The sequence below is a fragment of the Panthera pardus genome, unplaced genomic scaffold (genome assembly GCF_024362965.1).
Source record: "Panthera pardus isolate Hobbes unplaced genomic scaffold, ASM2436296v1 HiC_scaffold_6, whole genome shotgun sequence".
Lineage (NCBI taxonomy): Eukaryota > Metazoa > Chordata > Mammalia > Carnivora > Felidae > Panthera > Panthera pardus.
This window is the reverse complement of record NW_026526991.1, coordinates 11657847-11677366: the sequence shown is the minus strand read 5'-3', so window position 1 is coordinate 11677366 and position 19520 is coordinate 11657847. Positions and strand designations below refer to the sequence as shown.

The 19520-nt window shown below is 53.7% G+C and overlaps 1 protein-coding gene across 1 annotated transcript in view; it reads right to left on the bottom strand.

Annotated features, from left to right (window-relative positions):
• MYH9 (myosin heavy chain 9) overlaps positions 1 to 19520 on the bottom strand; it is a 92619-nt gene that overhangs the window by 55531 nt on the left and 17568 nt on the right. Inside the window, 2 exon segments of the mRNA XM_053895544.1 lie at positions 14 to 170; positions 5516 to 5867. Of these exon segments, the coding sequence (XP_053751519.1) occupies positions 14 to 170; positions 5516 to 5848 (490 nt within the window). The 5' untranslated portion in view covers positions 5849 to 5867.

The window sequence follows — 19520 nt, the reverse complement described above, 5'->3', positions numbered from 1 at the left end:
TCAAGGCACTCACCTTGCATCATACTCCTGTAGGCAGTGTCTGTGATGGCATAGATGTGGGGGGGCATCTCGTGCCTCTTCTTGCCCTTGTACATTTCCACGATCTCCTCGGAGTAGATGGGCAGGTTCTTATAAGGATTGATGACCACACAGAAAAGGCCTGAATAGGTCTAAAGAAAAGAGCAGCAAACAGGAAAGGGTTAGACAGTCTTGATTCTCAAGGGGGTGCAAATTGGGTGGCAAACTTATCTGCCACCAAGGGCCGGGATTCGGGCTGCTGGGAAGGCACCCCGGGACGCCCTAACTCTCTGTGCCGCGCCCTGCCAGGCCCGCTGCGGGGGCACGGGCACCGGCACCGTCTCTGCTCACTCAGCAAGGGTCCTCCCCCGACGGCGTGACCGCTGCCAGCTCTGTGCGCCAACGAGCAGGTGCCTTGGGCAAGAGCCATGGCAAGCTGCGCAGACGGTACAAGTCCAGTGACAAAACTCAGATCCAGGGACAATAAGAGATGTGTCTGCCGTCACGAGATGCACAGAGAGAAAAGAACCGGGCTGCAGCAAAAGCAAACTGTGCAGAAGCACAACGTATTCCGCCCTCAAGGACTCCCGGGGAGACAGGCAAGCCTACACTTTTCCAGCATCGGGAAAACCCCGACCAGAGCTTTTGTGGGCTAGTATATCGCTGACAGCTCTCCCTCTCGAATCATCTAGAGACATTCACATGAGCATCCCTCAAAAACTCGACCATTTTCATGTCCCCTGTGAGCCTTCTCCAAGACTCGAGTCTTCTCAGAAGGGGGAGCCCGATTAGCCAACACCCTTCACGTGAGGCACCCAAAAATACACCCAATACTCCAAGTCTGACCTGATGGGATTAAAATCTGACCCCAGAGTCAGCCGTCCTGAGTTCAAATCCCAGCAAGGGCCAAGTTTCTTAACCACCCTCTCCCTCCATTTCTCAATCTGTAAAGTGGGGACAGCCGGACTCTATGCCTCCCTGAGCAGTTTTCAGGACTGGCACGCACCCAGGACAGCCTTGGAGAAGAGCTCTGAGAAGGTCAGGAAAGCAGGGTCTAGTGGCAACTGGCCAGACAGCTCTTTCTTCAGGGGCTTAAGGTAAATTCGTGTTAACTTGTGACTACTAATTCTTTTTCTAATAACCTGCTCCTTTGTCTTCCAAGATCTGTCTCCCGGGCCAAAAAAAAAAAAAAAAAAAAGACAGGCTCCGAACAAGTTGGGCATGACTCCTGAAACCACCCAGGTGGTAGGTGCTCAGATAGGGGGGGCGGGGGGACGCAGCCCAAGCCCCCTCTTCCGAGGACAACACACCAGAGTTCCAGAAGCAGCCATGCAAAGCTGTCATTCACACACACCTGCAGCCCTGACTGTTGAGTGACAGCTGAAAGCCATGAAGCAGTGAACGGCAAAGCTGGGAGCAGCCCTTGGTGTCCCCCACCCCCTCCCCCTCCCCAGGCCAGACCTCCCTGGTCAGAGGCCAGTTCTCTGAACTCCTATCTTTTTGTTTTCCTCATTACAAGTGGCCTCCACCCTCCCTGTCCACGGCTGTGCCCCTCGGTCCAATAGCAGCCAACACCCACAGGGCACTGTGCTATGTGTCAACCCAGCCCCATCCCGCCCTGCCCTCTCCGCTCCTGCCAAAACGGAAGGTGGGTCTTGTGGCTGAACCCCAAGACAGGTTCCACACGGGAACTAGTCGCAAGGACAAAGCCCTTTCCAGCTGTGGCCAAGGGCTATGGCGCGTGGACTTTCCAAACAGAAGTTAAAGACTCAAAGCAGAATTCCAGGAGAGCCTGGGTGGCTCAGTCGATTGAGCCTTCGCCTCTTGATTTCGGCTCAGGTCATGATCCCAGGGTCGCGGGATCGATCGAGCCCCGTGTCAGGCTCCCACAGGGCATGGCGTCTGCTTAAGACTCTCAGTCTCCCTGCCTCTGCTCCTCTCCTGCCGGTGCACATGCTGGCTCACTCTCGCCAAAATAAGACAAAAATAAAAGCAGAGCTCCAGAGGGACGCAGTAACCCACAGTGGTCTGCAGGCCGAAGAGCAGCCAAGTTTGGAAAGGACCAAGTGCATCTGGCTGCCTCTTCAGTTTGGAGGCGGGGACTCGGGGCCCTCAATTTTCTTTCTTCCTGGGATAATCAGTCATTTGTTTTCCCTCCAACGACTCTTTCACAAGGGACCAGGAAAGCTCCGAAGCAGAGAAGGCCACACGTGGTGTGGGCCACCTGCAGCGCGGGTATCACAGGAAGATAAGAGGAAAGCAGGGGACTTCTGGTTTTTCCTCCATGGGACTGTCGGGCCAGGATGAGATAAGGCCAGGGAGCAGTGAGGTCATCCCAGGAGCTCAGAAACAATTGAGCTCTGTTCCTGGGGTTTGAGAAAACCCACACTCTAGGAACTCGGCCCGATGAAAGCCAAGGACACATGGCCACACTTTTAGGGCCTGCCTCTGAGCCAGATGTTTGCAAACAGCTGGTCATGACAGCAGAAGGGGACCGGGGGTTCCCGGGACAAGGCTTTCTGACAGCTGGGTGGGCAGATGGTCCTGTGGACGGTTCTCTCCGGAGACCTTCAAAGTTCTCTGGACTAATCCCATCAAACCAGCAGCCGTGAGCCCAGCAGCTCAGGTGGGAGGAAGGAGCCCTGATGGCGAGCCTCCCTCTCGATACTTGCAGAGGCACGGACACCGAGCAAGTGGCTTTGCTCCCACATGGCTACGCCAGGAAGCTGCTCCATTCACGGGCCACAGAGGCTCTTTGTGCCCAGCCGCCCCCTGTCCCGGGGCCTCACCCCCCAAGGAAACAGACAGAGCAGCTGTGCACAGGATTAGCCACGCCGCCCACAATGCCAGGCGAACACGCTGCACAAAGGCTCCCCGGTCGCAATTTGGAGCGTCGTGTGCAGAGAGGTTGACTGTGAATGAGGCGGCATCCCCTGCCCAGCGGCTCCGATCCCCCCACAGCTCTGCACCTGCTGGGGTCCCCATTAGGGCGACTGCGGAGACAATCGACTTCTCTTCCGGGGAGGATGCTTAGGAAGAGGCTGGTCTGAGGCACACGGGAGGCGACAGAAACAGGAGTGAACGCCTCCAACCAAAGAGTCCTGCCTGCCTCCAGAGGGAAACCCACGCTAGCGGAGGAGAAATGAAGCAACCATCATTGAACCCGCTTTAATAATATTTCCCTTTGTGGGACAGAAGACTGCAGCCAGCTAAGGCAGGCGAGCGCAGGCCCCGCCCCCCTGACGTGTGTCGCACTCGGCAAATCCCTAGCGGGACACAAGCTGAACAGAGACCCCCAGCAAAGGCCACGCACAGGAACAGCTACCTTCACTTAGAACAAACGGCAGCAGCTGCAGTCTGGACCCTGCCGTGAGCCAGGTGCTGGCTGGCGTTCACACACTCATGAGTCCTCGCCTGCGAGGAAGTGGGGTTCCTCGTAGCCGCGGCGTGTGGTGGGGAAGGGATCTGAACCAGGACCTGGAGGCCCCAAGTGCCGTGACCTTCATCGCCCTGCTTCACCAAGCAGAGCCTGTGTCAGCTTAGGGGCACAGCAGAGTGGGCACGATCTGCTGTGGAGCCTGCCTGGGGGGCGTCCCACTCTCAGACAATAGGACTTGGATCCCAGCTGCCCCAGCAGACAAACGATGCTTTCTCAGAGGCCCCTTGTTTTTCTACCAGTCGCCAATTCTGAATTCCAGTGGTTAATATCCTTAGGGACAGGGGCTTTTAATTCTGTCCATACGACATTCTCACCAAGGAAAAGATAGCTGGGCTGAGGGTCAAAAAACCCCAAGCTACAGTCTCAGGATGCATGATCCCGCACTGGGCCCTTGCGCCCTCTAGGCCTCAGTTCTCCTCACCTGCCGTATCAGCAGGTTGGGCTAAGCTGGCCTACAAAGGACTTTTCCAAGAAGACGGCTCTGTGTAGTTCCTTTCTGGTAGCTCCTGACTAATCAGGCCCATCCCCAAAGGGTGGTCTTCAACGGCAGGACATAAGAACTTCATTATCATGGACCGACTTAGCAATCGGCAAGGTAACACAGCCCCGGCACGCGGCTGGCCCGGTCAGAACTCCTGGGCAATCAATCCAAGAGGTTTGGGACTTCACAGAGGACTCTGGCACATGGCAGGGCACTCGGAAGTAGCAGTCCAGGATGGCAGGGCAAGTGCCCTGTGGAAACATGTGCTGAGGTCACCCTGAAACTGTATAAAAAACAAAATGGCCGACTCTGTGGGGGCCACTCGCCATCCGTGTGCCAGGAGGAGCCCAGCACCTCCTTGTATTGCGTATGTGATCATGAGCTAACCCCTGGGTCTGAGGCTTCACCTTCCCATCTATGAAATGAGAGGGTGGTAAGCATCTCGAGATGTTTTCTTCCTCCAATTCAAACAAAGTTTTGAGAACTGTTTTATTGAGCTCCAAGACCAAGAAGGCCAAGGTAAACCTAACAACATACCTAAACAAAGAGCTATTTTAGGAATAAGAGCCAGGTAGTTCTTCCCTACCTGGGACAAAACTAGAAGGAAATACCTGGGACACTGAACAGAAGAAATAAGAAATTAGCAATAACTTTTGTGACCCTAAGACTGAAAGATCTTGCAGCCTATTACACAGGAGACGGGAAAACGCTACGGCGAGGAGCTGTCTCTGTGCACAGGTAGCCCTGCTAAGCCAGAAGAAAGAGGGTGGCTCAGTTGGTTAAGCAACTGACTTCGGCTCAGGTCATGATCTCACGGTTTGTGGGTTCGAGCCCCACGTCAGGCTCTGTAACTGACAGCTCAGAGCCTGGAGCCTGCTTGGGATTCTGTGTCTCCTCCTCTCTCTGTTCCTCCCCTGCTAGTTCTCTGTCTCTCTCTGTCTGTCAAAAATAAATAAGCGTTAAAAAAAAAAAAAGAGAGAGAGAGAGAGAGAGAGAAGAGACTGCACCTTCTCTGCACACCCCGGGCCCTTTACACGTGCTGTTCTCTGGACGCTAAGCCTGGCAGGGCAGGGGCACCGCCAAGCGGCACGGACCAAAGGTTCAAGTCCTCATCTCCGCTCAAAGCACACTCCCCAGGGAACTAAGCCACACCCACAGGCCTCTAAAAAGAACAAGATGGTGGAGGTTCCAAAATGAGACTGAGCAAATGGGGAGGGGGAAGGGGACCAGGAGGTGCAGGAGGAAGGAGCGAGGCGGGAAACCAGGGCATGGCAGTCCCTTGCTTTAGAAGGAACTATCCTTCCTGTCCCCACCGAGACTGAGGACCAAGGCCCGTGGGCGGGCCCCCTCACATACACATCATGATGTTCTCCCTATGTGTGGTCTCAAACAGGCTTCCTGTCGTGTTTCGGGCTATGCAGAGAAAAGGTGAAATAATGCCGCGACAACATTCCGTTAGGATGTTCGCGTGCCAAAGCTGGAGGATGTCACCGCAGCTTTCTTCAAGACCCCCAACGCTCCGGGACAGACCCGGGCCTCCCGCACCCCCTGCACCCTGGGCCCGGCCCCGCACTCACGTAGATTAGCCCTGAGTAGTAACGCTCCTTGAGATTGTGCAGCACCGATGCTTCGTTGAGGCACGTGAGCTCGGCCATGTCCTCCACCTTGGAGAACTTGGGTGGGTTCATCTTCTGGATGTCATCCTTGTTCACTTTCACCTTCTTCCCGTTTTCCACCAGCTCCACGATGGCCTCCTCGCCCACCTCTTCCTTGAGGCTGGCGGGCTCAAAGCCACTCTTGTCAGAAGGCACCCAGACCAGCTTCTTAGCCGCCCAGTCGGCCTGGGCCAACGGGTTATTGATGAAGTTTTTATCCACATAGAGATACTTATCAGCAGCTTGCTGCGCCATGGTGACTTACAGCCAGGACCTGCGGGACAAACAAGGACAAAATGTCAGGTACAAACCACATCAGCCACACGAGGAGCGCTGAGCACCTCCTAGCTTTGCAAACGGCACGGCATTAGAGCACAGCAAAACTTCTGCAACTGGGCGGCACCGGGAGAAAGATGTACACGACGGAAAAAACGAGTTGTTGTCAGAGATCTTGCGAGAAATGAACGGTAAGGTATATCCTAGGATCCAGCCACAACCAAACAAATCTATAAACGACCGCCGTGCCGGATGACGAGTGTAATTTGAGTCTCAAAGGCAGATGCAACCATAGTCACTGTGCTATACCTGCCGAGGCAGGAAAGTGACCACGCAGCTCAAGAGGACCTCCCACGAAAACAAGTTTCCCAGTAGCCCCCCAAAAAGACAAAAAGTGCGACCACACGTAATGGAAGTTGTCAGTTCAAAAAACTTTTTATTTCACGGAGTTCCACCAAGAGGGAAAAAAAAAACCAAAAAAACAAAAAACATGTGGCCAAGAGATGTTGATTCCGTCTTGATAATACAGCCCAAAGAAATCAGGGGAGAAGAAAAGTCAGGCTCCAGGAAATATCATGAGCAGCGAGAGCACCTCCCTCCCGGGGCACTAACACAGAAAGCACCCCTCATCATTTCTGTCCAGGGGAACTGAAGCACATGTGTGTCTTTTTTTTTTTAAACTCATTTGCAAAATAAAGATGAAACAATAGCCCCTCACACCGGTGTGGCTTAATGGTTTATGAAATGCTTTCACACGCCCTTTGCTGTCTCCATAGATCCTCGTCATAACGCTGTAGAGTGGGTAAGAAATGTGCTTCGGCCCGTTTTACAGATGAGGATCCGGGAGCTTCCTGGAGGTTCAGGGGCTTGCCGCCCAGGGAGGACTCAGGACTCCCGGTCCCGTGGCCTTTCCACGGTTACCACAGTGCTTATTCCTGCTCACAGGCTCAGGCTGGGGCCCGCAGGACTCTAAACGCAGGACTCCGAAACCGTGGTCCGAGATAGAGCCAGCCCACAGCCACCAGGGGAGCAGCCTAGAAGCTCACTGCCCAGCTCACAACGCAGGAAGGCCTTTCCCTTGTGAGGTCAAGGCCCCCTCCCCAGGCTGGAGGTTTGGGACAGAGAGAACAAAAGGAAAAGTCTGGGCCGCCCAGGCCTTATCTGGGCTCGTTAAATGCTTTCCAGATCAAGACTAAGGGGCTCCCCTGGACACGCTCCAGGAAAAGGGTTGTTTTCCAGGAAATCTGCTCGCTCCCCAGCCCCCACAGGAGGGAAGGCAAGTCCAAGGAACAGAGCCTGGCAGCCTCCCCCAGCAAACCCAGCCGGTGGCTTTGTTTACATTCCCAGCCAAGCAAACCCCTGTGGCCCCTCTTGGGGGACCAGGGGCATCATCCACCTGCAAGGACCACCCCCTGAGAGAACGCAGGGCCCAGAGCCAGGCAGCAGTCCACAAGGCAGGAAAGGACGGCCTGGCCTCATCTTCCATGAGGGGCTGGGGTCTAGGCCGCCTGCACGCCCCAGCCTCACCAGCTTACTTCCGGCTGTCCTGGCTCCCACACTGGCCAGGCCATTCAGGCAAATCGAAGGCTTCCCTCTGCCAGAGTAAATATCAGCTGTCCTGTCCCTCTGTGCCATCCATCTGACCACTGGCCAGGTAGCCTCCCCAGTCTCAGGACCCAGGCTCCTGAAGCCAGTCTCCCCCTCATGCCACTGCCCTGCCCGAGGACTGGCAAGGACCACAGAGCACACGGCTTCGCGGGCTGCTGGGTCTCAACCTTTTTGCAAAGTTCAAACCAAAAATGGACAAGACAATCTCCTATCAATACGTAAGAAGGGATTCACTTGAACCCTGTCCCCCCCAAATCCTAAGTCCGCTGCTGGTTAAGAGTTCTCCTAACCCAGCCCAGGGAAGACACCCGAGGATATCTATCACATGCCCTCTTACGAGATCCCTCCAAGAGAAGAAGGGAAAGGGGGACAGTCATTAGGTCCCTAACCTACCAACATCAACCTCGCGTCACCATCAATCGCTCTGCAAAAGAGCTTTTATTATCCCCAATTTATAAATGAGGAAACAGGCTCCAAGAGGGCAAGTGACTTGCCTACTGTCACCCCATCCAGTCATGGGTCCACCAGGCCCCCCGGCCTGGGGTCTCCTTAGCACGCTTGTGCCTAGGGTCCCACAGAAGAAGTCGGGCTGGCGTTGAAGCTGGATCAATCGGTAAGTTGAGTGGGACACGGGGCGTGTGGGGGAATACATTCCACAGCGGTCAACACACAGTTACTGGGCTCTACCAGGCAAGGCAGGGAGGCTGAGGGAGCCTTCCCTGTGTGGACCACGTGACCGGTCCAAAAGCAGGGCGCACTGGAACTGTTACATTCTTGCCCTCCTGGTCTTCCACCGGTGGGTGTGCACTGGCCGGCCATGAACATGGCAGCCGCTGGCAGGGGACCACTCCACCTGGCCCCTCATTCTGCCCTACCTTCAGGCCTCAGTGGGAGGGAAGGGGGCGCTTACGGGGCAGCACTCCCCCAATGGCCACCAGAGACCTGGAGGCCAAGCCGCACTTCCTATAAGAGAGGGGGGCACGCTGTGACCGCCTCAGAGCTAGACCAACGCAGGGGGCTGCCCCTCTCTCCCTCTGGGGGTGCCGAGTACACAGGTGGGCACCCTATATGTAGGTGGGCCTCCGTGCCCCTCTCTGAGCAGAACTTTCACGAAACTCAGCTGAGTCCTGTTTGGCCAGGCCGGGGACAGAGCTATTTGGTGTCACTGCTCTGCTGGAGTGATGTGGGTCAGCAGCAGTGCCAAGGTCAATACGCGGGTTGGATGGCGGCGGTGGGGGGCAGAGGTCACCACAATGGGGTTTACTAAAGCCCTCCCACCAGCGCAAACAAGAATATCCATATTCGGTGACCGCAGCTGAGCTCCGGTGCCCACCTGAGTCAGGTGGAGGCGCCCCCGCGTCCCAACAGGGCTGCCAGCGACGCACTCAGGGGACGGTCAACTCTAAGGGCACAGATGGACTAAGCCGTTAGTGAAGAGCTGTTAGAAATGAAGAGGGGAAAGAAGTAGAGAGAGAGAGAGAGAGAGAGAGAAAGGGAGGGAGGATGAACAGAAGGAAGGAAGGGATTAAAAGGGGCATCAAAGGAGGGATGCTAGGGAGGCATGTGGCCACTTCTCCCCTTCCTAGCCTGGGACCATGCTGAGTGGCCCCTTTTGTAAAAGCTATACAAAATATAAAAGTTTTGAAAATGAAAGACAACTATCCCCATACATTCCTGAGATCCTCCACCCCCCCCCATCAGTTTGCCCTTTCTTTTTTTAATGTTTGTTTATTTTTGAGACGGACAGAGTGAGCGAGGGAGGGGCAGAGACAGGGAGACACAGAATCCGAAGCAGGCTCCGAGCTCCGAGCCGTCAGCACAGAGCCCGACGCGGGGCTCGAACTCATGAATCATGAGATCATGACCTGAGCCGAAGTCGGACGCTCAACCGCCTGAGCCACCCAGGCGCCCCAGTTTTCTGTCTCTTTTATGGTCCTTCCGGTCCTTGTTCGTAGAAACACTTGAGACTTTTAATTATCACAGGCAGAGCACGGGGTTTCACGTTGTGGATTTTTCCCATTTACTATAACCACTTCCCCGCTGGGCCATTAGTTTCCTCGTTGATCATTTTCTCCAAACGCTTCATTTTCCAGGTGATGAGGCAGAGGCTCTGAGAGGGAAGTAATCCCACTTGGACACACAGCTGGGGAAGCGAGGACCCAAATTCAGGACTGCTGGCTGCAGGGCCTCCTTGAGAAACACTGTTCATGGCTGCAGGATATTCCAAAGTGATTTTTTTTTTTTTTTTAAACCACCACGCACTAGGTTTTCTCCTTGTATGGTGGACCACCTTGAGATCAATTCCCAGAAGTGGAGTGACTGGAACAGGGGAACATCCAGGCATTGTTATGGCCCTGACAGGTACGACTCAAAATGTTTTCCCCCAGGGTCGGCGCGCTCGGTCCCGTGAACAGCGTCCCCATGCGGCGGCCACCAAGCCAGCACTGGGAAAACTGTCTGCAGGAGTAAGGCCGGGGGTTCGGCTTAGGGAACCTCAGGAAACTCTGGAAATCTGTGGGACTCGCAGGCCAGCAAGGAGTTAAGGAAAAAGAAGGCAGCTTTCCCCATTGGAGATCAGATCCGGCAGAGGCCGGCCCTTTCCACACTGGCTTCCTGCGGGTGCCAGTACAACGCCAAGAAACCCAAGTAGTTGCCTTTTTAGGCCATAATCGAGAGGACACGACCAGAGGCTAAATTAGGACTCACAGGAAATGATGAAACTGAAAGTAAATAGGTTGACCAAAAACCTCTGCTTTCAACCCAAAGTGGAATTCCTTGACTATCTGCCTTCTCCCCTTTCCCCTGAACACCCACTTGGACCTTTTTACTCTTTCCTGTTTTCCCAAGGACCCCCCTCTCTCCCCCACCTTTCTGCCCTTTGCTTGGTTCTCTTTGTAGTTACTTGTGTACTTGTTTAAGAAAGGAAGGGCTAGCCCCTAAAAGACAGAATTTATTCTGCCGGGAGCGTCTCGATTCCTCGACAACAGGGTTTGTGTAAAGCCTTTCATGGCCAGGTTCTAGGCCTAGGGCTTCAAGTTCTCCCAACCCGTCTCAAAGCTACCCTGAGTGACGGCCTGTGAATAAGCTCTCCATTTTCTCCATCCCCGCAGGTGAGGGAAATGAGGCCCACACCAGTCACAAAACCCAGGTTCAAACACAGACCCACTCGGCTTCCACCGCAACTGCCTTGCCTGTGAGCTCTCTGGTGCTGGCTAGAGAGAAAACAAACTGAGAACCCCCTGGTCAGTTAAGCAAACCAGGGACACGGACGCCGATCCTGCCGACTCGAGGCTGCAAATCCCACCTTCTGGTGCTGGTCTGAAGCAGGAACGCGTCACACTCCCCTCTTGAGCTGCTGGCACTAAAAGAAGGGTCAGGGGTCTGACCTTGGGTGAGCTATTTCCGTTCTCTGAGCCAAGGTTCCAGTTCAGAGACCCGGTGGGCTCAACTCAAACACCGAAAGCCTGTTCCAGGTTCATCACTGATGTTTTCAAGGAGGCCCCTCTGATCCTTTGTCCCCACCCCCACCCCAGAGGGCCCATGTGAACATGTCCCTTTTCTTTGTTTTTATAGCCATTGCTTTGGAGTTAGTGAAACTATCAAGATGCCTTAGTTCCACTGTTACCAAAAGGCTCTACGAAGGCAGCTGCTGAAATGATAGAGAAATTGTCAAACCCCAGGGCTCCTGGGTGGCTCAGTTGGTTAAGCGCCCGACTCTTGATTTGGGCTCAGGTCACCATCTCACAGTTCGTGCACTGCCCGATTGCCCTGCAATCGATCGGGCTCTGTGCTGACAGAGCAGAGTGTGCTTGGGATTCTCTATCTCCCCCTGTCTCCCAAAAATAAATAAGCGTCAAAAAAAGAGAGAAATCGTCAACCCCCGCAGATTTAGTTATTCAATGAATCAATACATACTGAGGGTCTGTTTGCAAAAATATCACGACAAAGGTATAAAGGACCCAGGGAGTTTATAATGTAGTGGGATGACAGGACAGACACCCATGCCACTAGTTAAAGAGCCAACCTGGGCAATGCAGCCCGGACAAGGGGACCACAAGTGGACAAAAAGCAAGCGCTCTGGTTTCCTTCTGTCCTGCACGCCGCTGCACGACGGGCGTCTGATACACAGATGTGCCGTATGGATGACGAGGAAGCATTTGTTCTGTGGCCTTGGGCGCATGCCACCTCTCTGACTCAACTGTGCATGCTGTCTTCCCTATCTATCGAGGCTGTTTAATTCAACATACACTCCTTAAATGTGCACAACAATGGGGCAGGACGTCTGTCACTGTGGAACATTTGCTGCGGAGGGGGGGACCATGCAAACGGCCAGCTCCAACACGAGACTCGGTGGAGAAAGATGAAGGAACACGTAACTCACTGCAGGAACAGAGAGGAAGGGGTCATTCAGCGGAAAACCCAAAGCACCAGGGAGTTCCATGGAAGGGATGGCATGTAAACTGGGTCTTAGGAGAGGGGACGAGAATTGGTGGGAGAGGGGAAGAGTTGGTAGAGAAGGATTCAAGCCCAGGGAGAAGAGGGGGCGGTCTTTCATAAACCGTAAAACGATGTGATCAGTTAAGGTAGGGCTCCCTAGCTTCGGCACCCTGAGCATTTGGAGCCACGTAAGCCTTTGTTGTGGGGGCTGTCCTGTGTATTGCAGGACGTTTAGCAGAGTCTCTGGCCTCTACCTTCTAGACGACAGTAGCAGTCTGCCCCCGGTTGTGACAACCAAAACTGTCTCCAGACATTGCCTAGCATGGGGGCTGGGGGAGCAAAACTGCCCCCAGTCGAGAACCACTGATTTAAGGGGCGAGCTGCATGAGCAAAGGTTGCACAGAAGCCAAAGTTCTGCTTTGCAAATACTCTCTGGAGTCTGAAGTGGACACTTCTTAAAACAGAAGTCCCTAGTGAAAAGTGATTCCCAGGACCCAAACGATGACCACTACGGATGGCACGGTCACCAAGGAGTGACTGCCCCTGTAATACACTGTATTTTAAGGGATCTGACCTGACTGAACCCATTACTGGACTATACTCTAAAGATTCCTGAATGTCAAGAGAAAGAAAGAAAGAAAGAAAGAAAGAAAGAAAGAAAGAAAGAAAGAAAATGAAGAAAGGAAGAAAGAAAGGAAGGAAAAAAGGAAGAAAGGAAAGAAAGGAAAGGAAAGGAAAGAAGGAAGACAGAAAGAGAAAGAAAGAAGAAAGGAAAAAAGGAAGAAAGAAAGGAAAGGACAGGAAAGAATGGAAAGAACAGGAAATGAAAGAAGAAAGGAAGGAAGACAGAAAGAAAGAAAAAGACAGACAGAAAGAAAGAAAGAAAGAAAGAAAAGGAAGGAAAGGAAAGAAGGAAGGAAGGCAGAAAGACAAAGAAAGAAGAAAGAAAAGAAAGGAAGAAAGGAAAAAAGGAAGAAAAGAAAGGAAGGAAAGGAAGGAAAGGAAGGAAAGAAAGGACAGGAAAGAAAGGAAAGGACAGGAAAGGAAAGAAGGAAAGGAAGGAAGACAGAAAGACAGACAGAAAGACAGACAGAGAGAGAAAGAGAAAGAGAAGAAAAGAAAGAAAGAAAGAAAGAAAGAAAGAAAGAAAGAAAGAAAAAGAAAGAAAGAAAGAAAGAAAGAAAGAAAAGAAAGGAAAGAAGGAAGGAAGACAGAAAGACAAAGAAAGAAGAAAGGAAGAAAGGAAAAAAGGAAGAAAAGAAAGGAAGGAAAGGAAGGAAAGAAAGGAAAGGACAGGGAAGAAAGAAAGAAAGAAAGAAAGAAAGAAAGAAAGAAAGAAAGAAAGAAAGAAAGAAAGAAATCAGGCAAAGGAGGCTGATGTGCCTCCCCAGGCAAGGCACAAGTCTCCAGGACCTCCAGCGCAGCCGCTCCACAATCAAGTTCACTGGCAGGAAGAGGTCAGGTGATTCACGGAAGCCAGGCAGCAACCACGCTCTGGGGGGCTGTTCACATGGCTGTGCTGACTCACCTGGGAACTGCATCAAATGCCATTTATTGAAAGGTTTCGACAAATCAGGATTAATCCCAAGGATGATACCTAGATAAATGTATCCCGCCCAGAAGCCTCCTCCAAACCCCCTCAAATACGTCCGAATGCCCACCAGTCGATGCCTCCACCCGGAGAACCCACAGGTACTAGGACACCTGAACCCCCCCAAACCCGCACTCCCTTCTGGGTCTCCATCTCTGGGAAAGACACCGTCAGCCTGGTCGCCCAAGGCGATCACTGTAAACTCCTCTGGGGCAGATTAGCAAAGCCCTCTGTCAATCCCACGGCCAGCGCCCTGCTCCAGGACTGCGTCCCCTCCTTTCCAGGATGCACAGCGGCCTCCTTCCCGGCCTTCCACGGGGGCTTCTACCTCCTTCCAATCCATACCCCTGCCGCCTTCAGGATGACTCAGCAGCCCCGTTTCTATGCGTGCTATATCCTCTTCTATCGATAATCACTCACCAATTCGAAACAGTTCAACGGCTCCACACCTCCTCCCGAATAAAATCTCATCATCTTTGCAGGCTGAGTAGGCCCTTCGTGATCACACCCATTCATCTCCAGCCCTTCCTCATAACCAAGTCCTGTTCACAGCTCGCTCTCCTCGTGCCCCCTCCTCTGCACCAGAAGCCCTCCTCTCTCAAATCCCAGCGCAGGCTCCGTCCTCTGCAGGGCCCTCCCAGACTGTCACCACGAAAGGACTTCCCATAAGCCATCACACGGCTGAACTGTCGGATCTGCCGTTGCCTCTGAGCACAGGAGGCGGGTCTCATTCGGCTGATTTCAAACGTCTCGTGCAATGCCTGACCCCAGCAGGTGCCGTTAAGGTTTCCAGAATGAACGTATGAGGAACAAGGCAAAGAGGAGGAAGGAGTCACGGAGGAGGTTTCTAAAAAGGTGGGAAATCGCCCTGAGCTGTGCGGAGGGCCAGAGGGTTAGAGAGCTGACGGGAATGAGGAAGGAGACCCGAGCTGGTGGCACCCAGGTCCCAGCTGCTTCACTGCTGCAAAACCCAAGCCATTAATGGGCCAGTTCTTATATTCCCAAAACGAGAAGCGAAAGAAAGCACACCAGGGCTTTCAATCCTCGATGAGAATAGGAGTGAAAATAATTTATTGGTCCCCAGAAGCTTTGCAGGAGGTTGAATAAACCACCTCAGTTTTCTGGAACCTTCTAGTGCTTCCTGATGAACCAAGGTGGAGGCACCTACCATCTACCACCAGAGACACCAGAAGTGACTTGGCTGGTGTGGCGTGGCCTCTTCCCTAATCAGGACCCGTGAAGCCACCTCGGGCTGCCCTTCCTGCCTCTCCTGGGGCACTCGGTCTGCTAAGCAAGTGCTGTAAATGCTGATCTTTGGTACCAATTCTGAACAGATGGAACTGGAAAAAAACCACTGTGATGTGCAGCACCCATTCTGTGAATCCTGAGACAAGTCCGTAATGCTCTGTCATGGAATGGAATGGGCACAGATCTGGAGTCACACAGACCTGGCTCTGAATCCCCCGCTCAATTCCTGTAATCTTTTTTTTGTTTGTTTAATTTTTTCTATTTATTCATTTAGAGAGACACAGATAGCATGAGAGGGGGAGGGGCACAGGGGGAGGAAGGGAGAGAGAGAATCCCCAGGAGGCTCCATACTGTCAGCATAGACCCCCCCCCCCCCCAACGCCGGGCTCGAACTCACAAAACCGCGAGATCATGACCTGAGCTGAAACTGAGAGTCGGGTGCTTAACCGACTGAGCCACCCAGGCGCCCCCAATTCCTGTAACCTTGAAGCTGTCACCTCAATTTCCAGGCTCTACAGGAAGAAGAAAAAAATCTGTATCAGAGGACTTGCAACTCAAGCTCCCAGGAAAGACTCTGACACCGAGTAAGAACTTCCCGACCTTGTCCTCCTGACCTCATTAGCCCTAATCCTTCCCTAGAAGGACACCTGGGGCCTATGAGAAGTTTCCAGAAGTTTGGTGACTCTTTCTCCAGGCTCCATCAGTCCGAGAACAACATGGCACAGTGCAGTGTCTCCCAACCGGTAATTTCGCACAAAGGAAGAGGGTTTCGTGGCCAAACGCGGTTGGAAACCCGCCTCCCCGTGGCCCTCCTGCAGTCACGATGCATACAGAGTGCCCTGAGGAGCCCGCAGTTAAGGATCCCCGTTTCACTGTGTCCAATGGGGCTAAGTACCCTGGGATATCCTGCAGGAGAAATGTTCCTCGGGGCCGACCCGGGAAATGCTGGGCGGGTGGGATGTGCCGCGGCAGAAGGGCTGAATTGGGGTCCGGCTTGGCACTGAGCAGCTGCTTGGCTCTCAGGCTCAAACAAGATAATGGACACAGGAGCCGCCCTGCATAAACGCCGGGGCTGTCGGAACAGTCATCCGCAGGGAGGGCTCAGTCACTCTGCCAACCGAGGGCAGACCTTACCGCAGCCGCCCACCCACAGGTGCTCGGTCTCCCCAGGGAGGGGGAGGGGGAGGGGGAAAGGGAGGGTCCTCCCGGGGCCCAGAGCCCAGGAGGCAGAAGCTGTTGAGGACTGGGAAGGATGGGCCCCCTTACCCTCCCCCCCGCCACCGGGCCTCAGGAATGCTGTTTGCTTACAGAAGAAGCTGGGACTTGTTGCCATGAGCGGTATTCCAACCCAAGCCTGTGTTGATGCTTAGCAGATAAGAAAACCAGACTAGAGACAGGCCAGAGAGGAATTTAGCACCAGAGCCCCACAGACCACCCCCCTTTACCCTTCCTTCCTCAGAGGCCACATGGAGGGGCTTCCCAGGACCCCTCAGAGCCCAGGAAACACTGACAAATGCTCACACTTGCCTGACTACGGAAGGCAGGGCCTGGGATCATTCTGACTTTGCCCTGCGTCCAACAAACCCAGACCATCGAAAATGACACCAGCATTTCGTACGTTCCGTCCTCCTAGGTAGGTTAAGGACAGAAGGTGGGCGAGGCTAGGTGGAGGGAGCAGCTGCAGAGGGGATAACACAGCAGCTTACCTAGGATCTAATCAGCCATGTTGAGGAATGTGGGTTTTAGTCTAAGGACAAGGGGAGGCTACCACCTTGGGGGGGGGGGGGGGCGGGAGGGTGACATCACTGGGTTTGTATTTTAAAGAGATCACCCTCCCTGACCTCACTTGGAGGGGCCATGGGAAGTGATCAGTTGCAAAGTGGCCTGGATTAGCCAGGAGGGGGGTTTCCAATCTAAGAGAAAGGGAAGAACCCCAGGACAGGGCTAGGGAGAAAGTGGTAAAACGTCACAAGACAGGGGCAAATGAAGGCACAGATCTCACCCTCTGACAAAAGAGCCTGGCCCGGGGAGAAGCAGGACTCGAAGCCCCCCCGCAGCCATTTCCACCTAAGTAAGAAGCCCAGCTTTCCAGGGCCTCTCCAGCCACAGTGCCTTGGGCACGGATCTCGGGCAGGATGATGTCACACAGACCAAACGGGTCACCTCCTCTACGATACCGTCCCTGTCCTCCAGGCCACAAGATACATTCTTCTTTTTTTTTTAATTTTTTAAATGTTTATTTATTTTGGAGACACAGAGAGAGACAGGGCATGAATGGGGGAGGGTCAGAGAGGGAGGCACAGAATCTGAAACAGGCTCCAGGCTCTGAGCTGCCAGCACAGAGCCCAATATGGGGCTCGAATTCACAAACCGCGGGATCATGACCTGAGCCAAAGTCGGACGCTCAACCGACTGAGCCACCCAGGCGCCCCACAAGATCCATTCTTAATGAATGAATCAATCCACCAATCGGACCAGAGAGCAGAGGAAGAAGATGGCCCTGTTGTTCCATTCAAGAATTCTGCCATTGAGAATGCCCATCCGCCTAAACAGAAAGGTCCCCGTGGCCTTTAAAGCCCAACCAACTCCTGCACCCAACGTTTCCCAACTGTCCTGCCAGTCCCCCCTCTCCTGTCCCCCTGCCAGACACTCTCCAGTCTAGACCCGTTCCTCTCCCATCAGCCCAGCAGCCTTTCTTAACACCCCAGGAGATTATTCATCTTGCCTCCCCAGGCCAATTCCAGCAAAACCAGCCTTATACCAGAACTACCCTGCTTCTCTGCCCACCTTCCATTTGGCCCTCACACACCTTGAAGTCAGGGGCTGTCCCCCTGACCCCATACACAGGTGCTGACCGAGCCCAGGGTCACAGAGAGGGCCCTCGCTCAGTGCTTGTGGAAGTGAACTGAATTGTTCAACACACTTGGGTTCAAGGCTCACGTCGCGTCTTCTGGGGGCCTGGCCGTCCAAGAAAACAACCATTCCCAAGTTAGCCCTCCCAAGCCCTCCTGTCTGATGTCGGGGTGGGGGGAGCACATCAGCAGCTTCTGCTCAGGCCCCTGGCCGAATCTGCAGTTACATCACCTGCACTGGACCCTTGACTTTGCATTTAATTGTTCAATATTTGTGTAGTGAGACCACACACGTGCCTCGCCTACCGGAGAGACCGCAAAGAGAACCAAGATATCTTGGGCCAGTGTCTCCTCCCAAATCGCCGGGCACAGATCAGCCCCAGCCTCGCCCCCAGGTGTGACAAGGTGGACAGAACTGCTTAGCTGCCCTCCCCTTAGGAATGCGCCCTGAACACACTGACCCTGCCCTCCCACCTTCCAGACCTTGCTAGGCCTAGGCGGCACGCATGTGCACAAGGGGGAACTTGAACCCTTCGGACTCCTGCGGCGGAGGGGTTATTCCCTCCCTTTGGTTCTGCCGAGAGGACGCTTTTCTTTCCTCGAGCACGTGAGCCACAGTTTGCTGAAACCCAATGCAGAAAAATAACCATACTGAAAAGATGTAATTACACGGCCACTGTCTCAACGGGAAAGTGCAGTGTGCTTGGTTTCCTGAGTCCACATCGTGCCGGCTGAGAAATGCAACCCGAGATGAGAAACTAAAGACAATTTTTGAAGAACACTCTGTCCAGGGCCTACCAGGCCTACAGCAGCCTGTTATTCTGAGTGCTGTTTAAATAACACCACACACACATGCATGCACGCACAGCAAACCCAAAAAAGCACTGAGTAGTGTAACCACCACCACCAACAGCCATCCGAACCCTATTCCTGCTGAGCCAAGGGCTCTAAGGCCACAGATAGGGCCCAGTCACCACTGGGTCCCCGCTGCTTGACACAGGGAAGTGCAGCAAAATACTGATGACCCAGAGTCATAGGGAAGGTGACAGTCTCCCAAAAGGTCCAAAGTCCAGGCATCCAACACCAGACTCTCTGCCATCCATTCTCAGAGGGCATGACGCTAAGATCGATAACCCTGCACCTTCTCTGGTGTGGTTGTTTCCCCCTTTAGCAGGCAAGGCAGCAGAAGCTCGGGACAGGTGGCCTCCCGGATCATATCACTGCCCTCCTCCTCCTCACCCACCCTTCCAGTCAAATCTGATTCATCAGTTTCTAAGAGACACATGACTGGCCAGGGGTCAACACAATCTTCCTGAATTGATCAAGCGTTCATACAAATGGGACTCTGATAATGAGCTTCATCGCTGAAAGGAGACAAACCTTTCCAAGTGGTGATAACTTATTCATGACCTTCCCAGAAGGCATCTGAGAAGGAACCCGACTCAGGAGGCAGCCAGGCTGGCCCAGGAATTCCAGACCCATCGCTTAACTAAACCAACAGAACAAACTCTGCTTCGTTGACGCGGCCCCCTGGGCCCTAATTTCTCCATTTACAAAACGGAAGTGCGACCAGCTCCCCCTCAGGACAGCTGTGAGTACGTGAGAGCATGTGAGGGTACAGCCCCCACCAGTCTAGCTGACAGTCCCAGCTCTGCAGTGTAGTCAGCGCACTGCGCAACTCACAGAACAATTGTGAGGATCACAATAGGCTAACGGAGGAGTGTGGTGCTTGGTGGCGCCCCGGGGCCTGCGGGCCCCCCTCGCCACAATCTTTTGCCTCTTCTCTCAAGAAGTCTGTGTCGCCACTGAGCTCATAATGAGTCAGTCACAGCACTGCCCTCACACAGCCCACTTCGGGGGGTTTGAAGTCACATCCTGCCTAGCCTCACTCAACATGATTTATTCCACCCCAGGA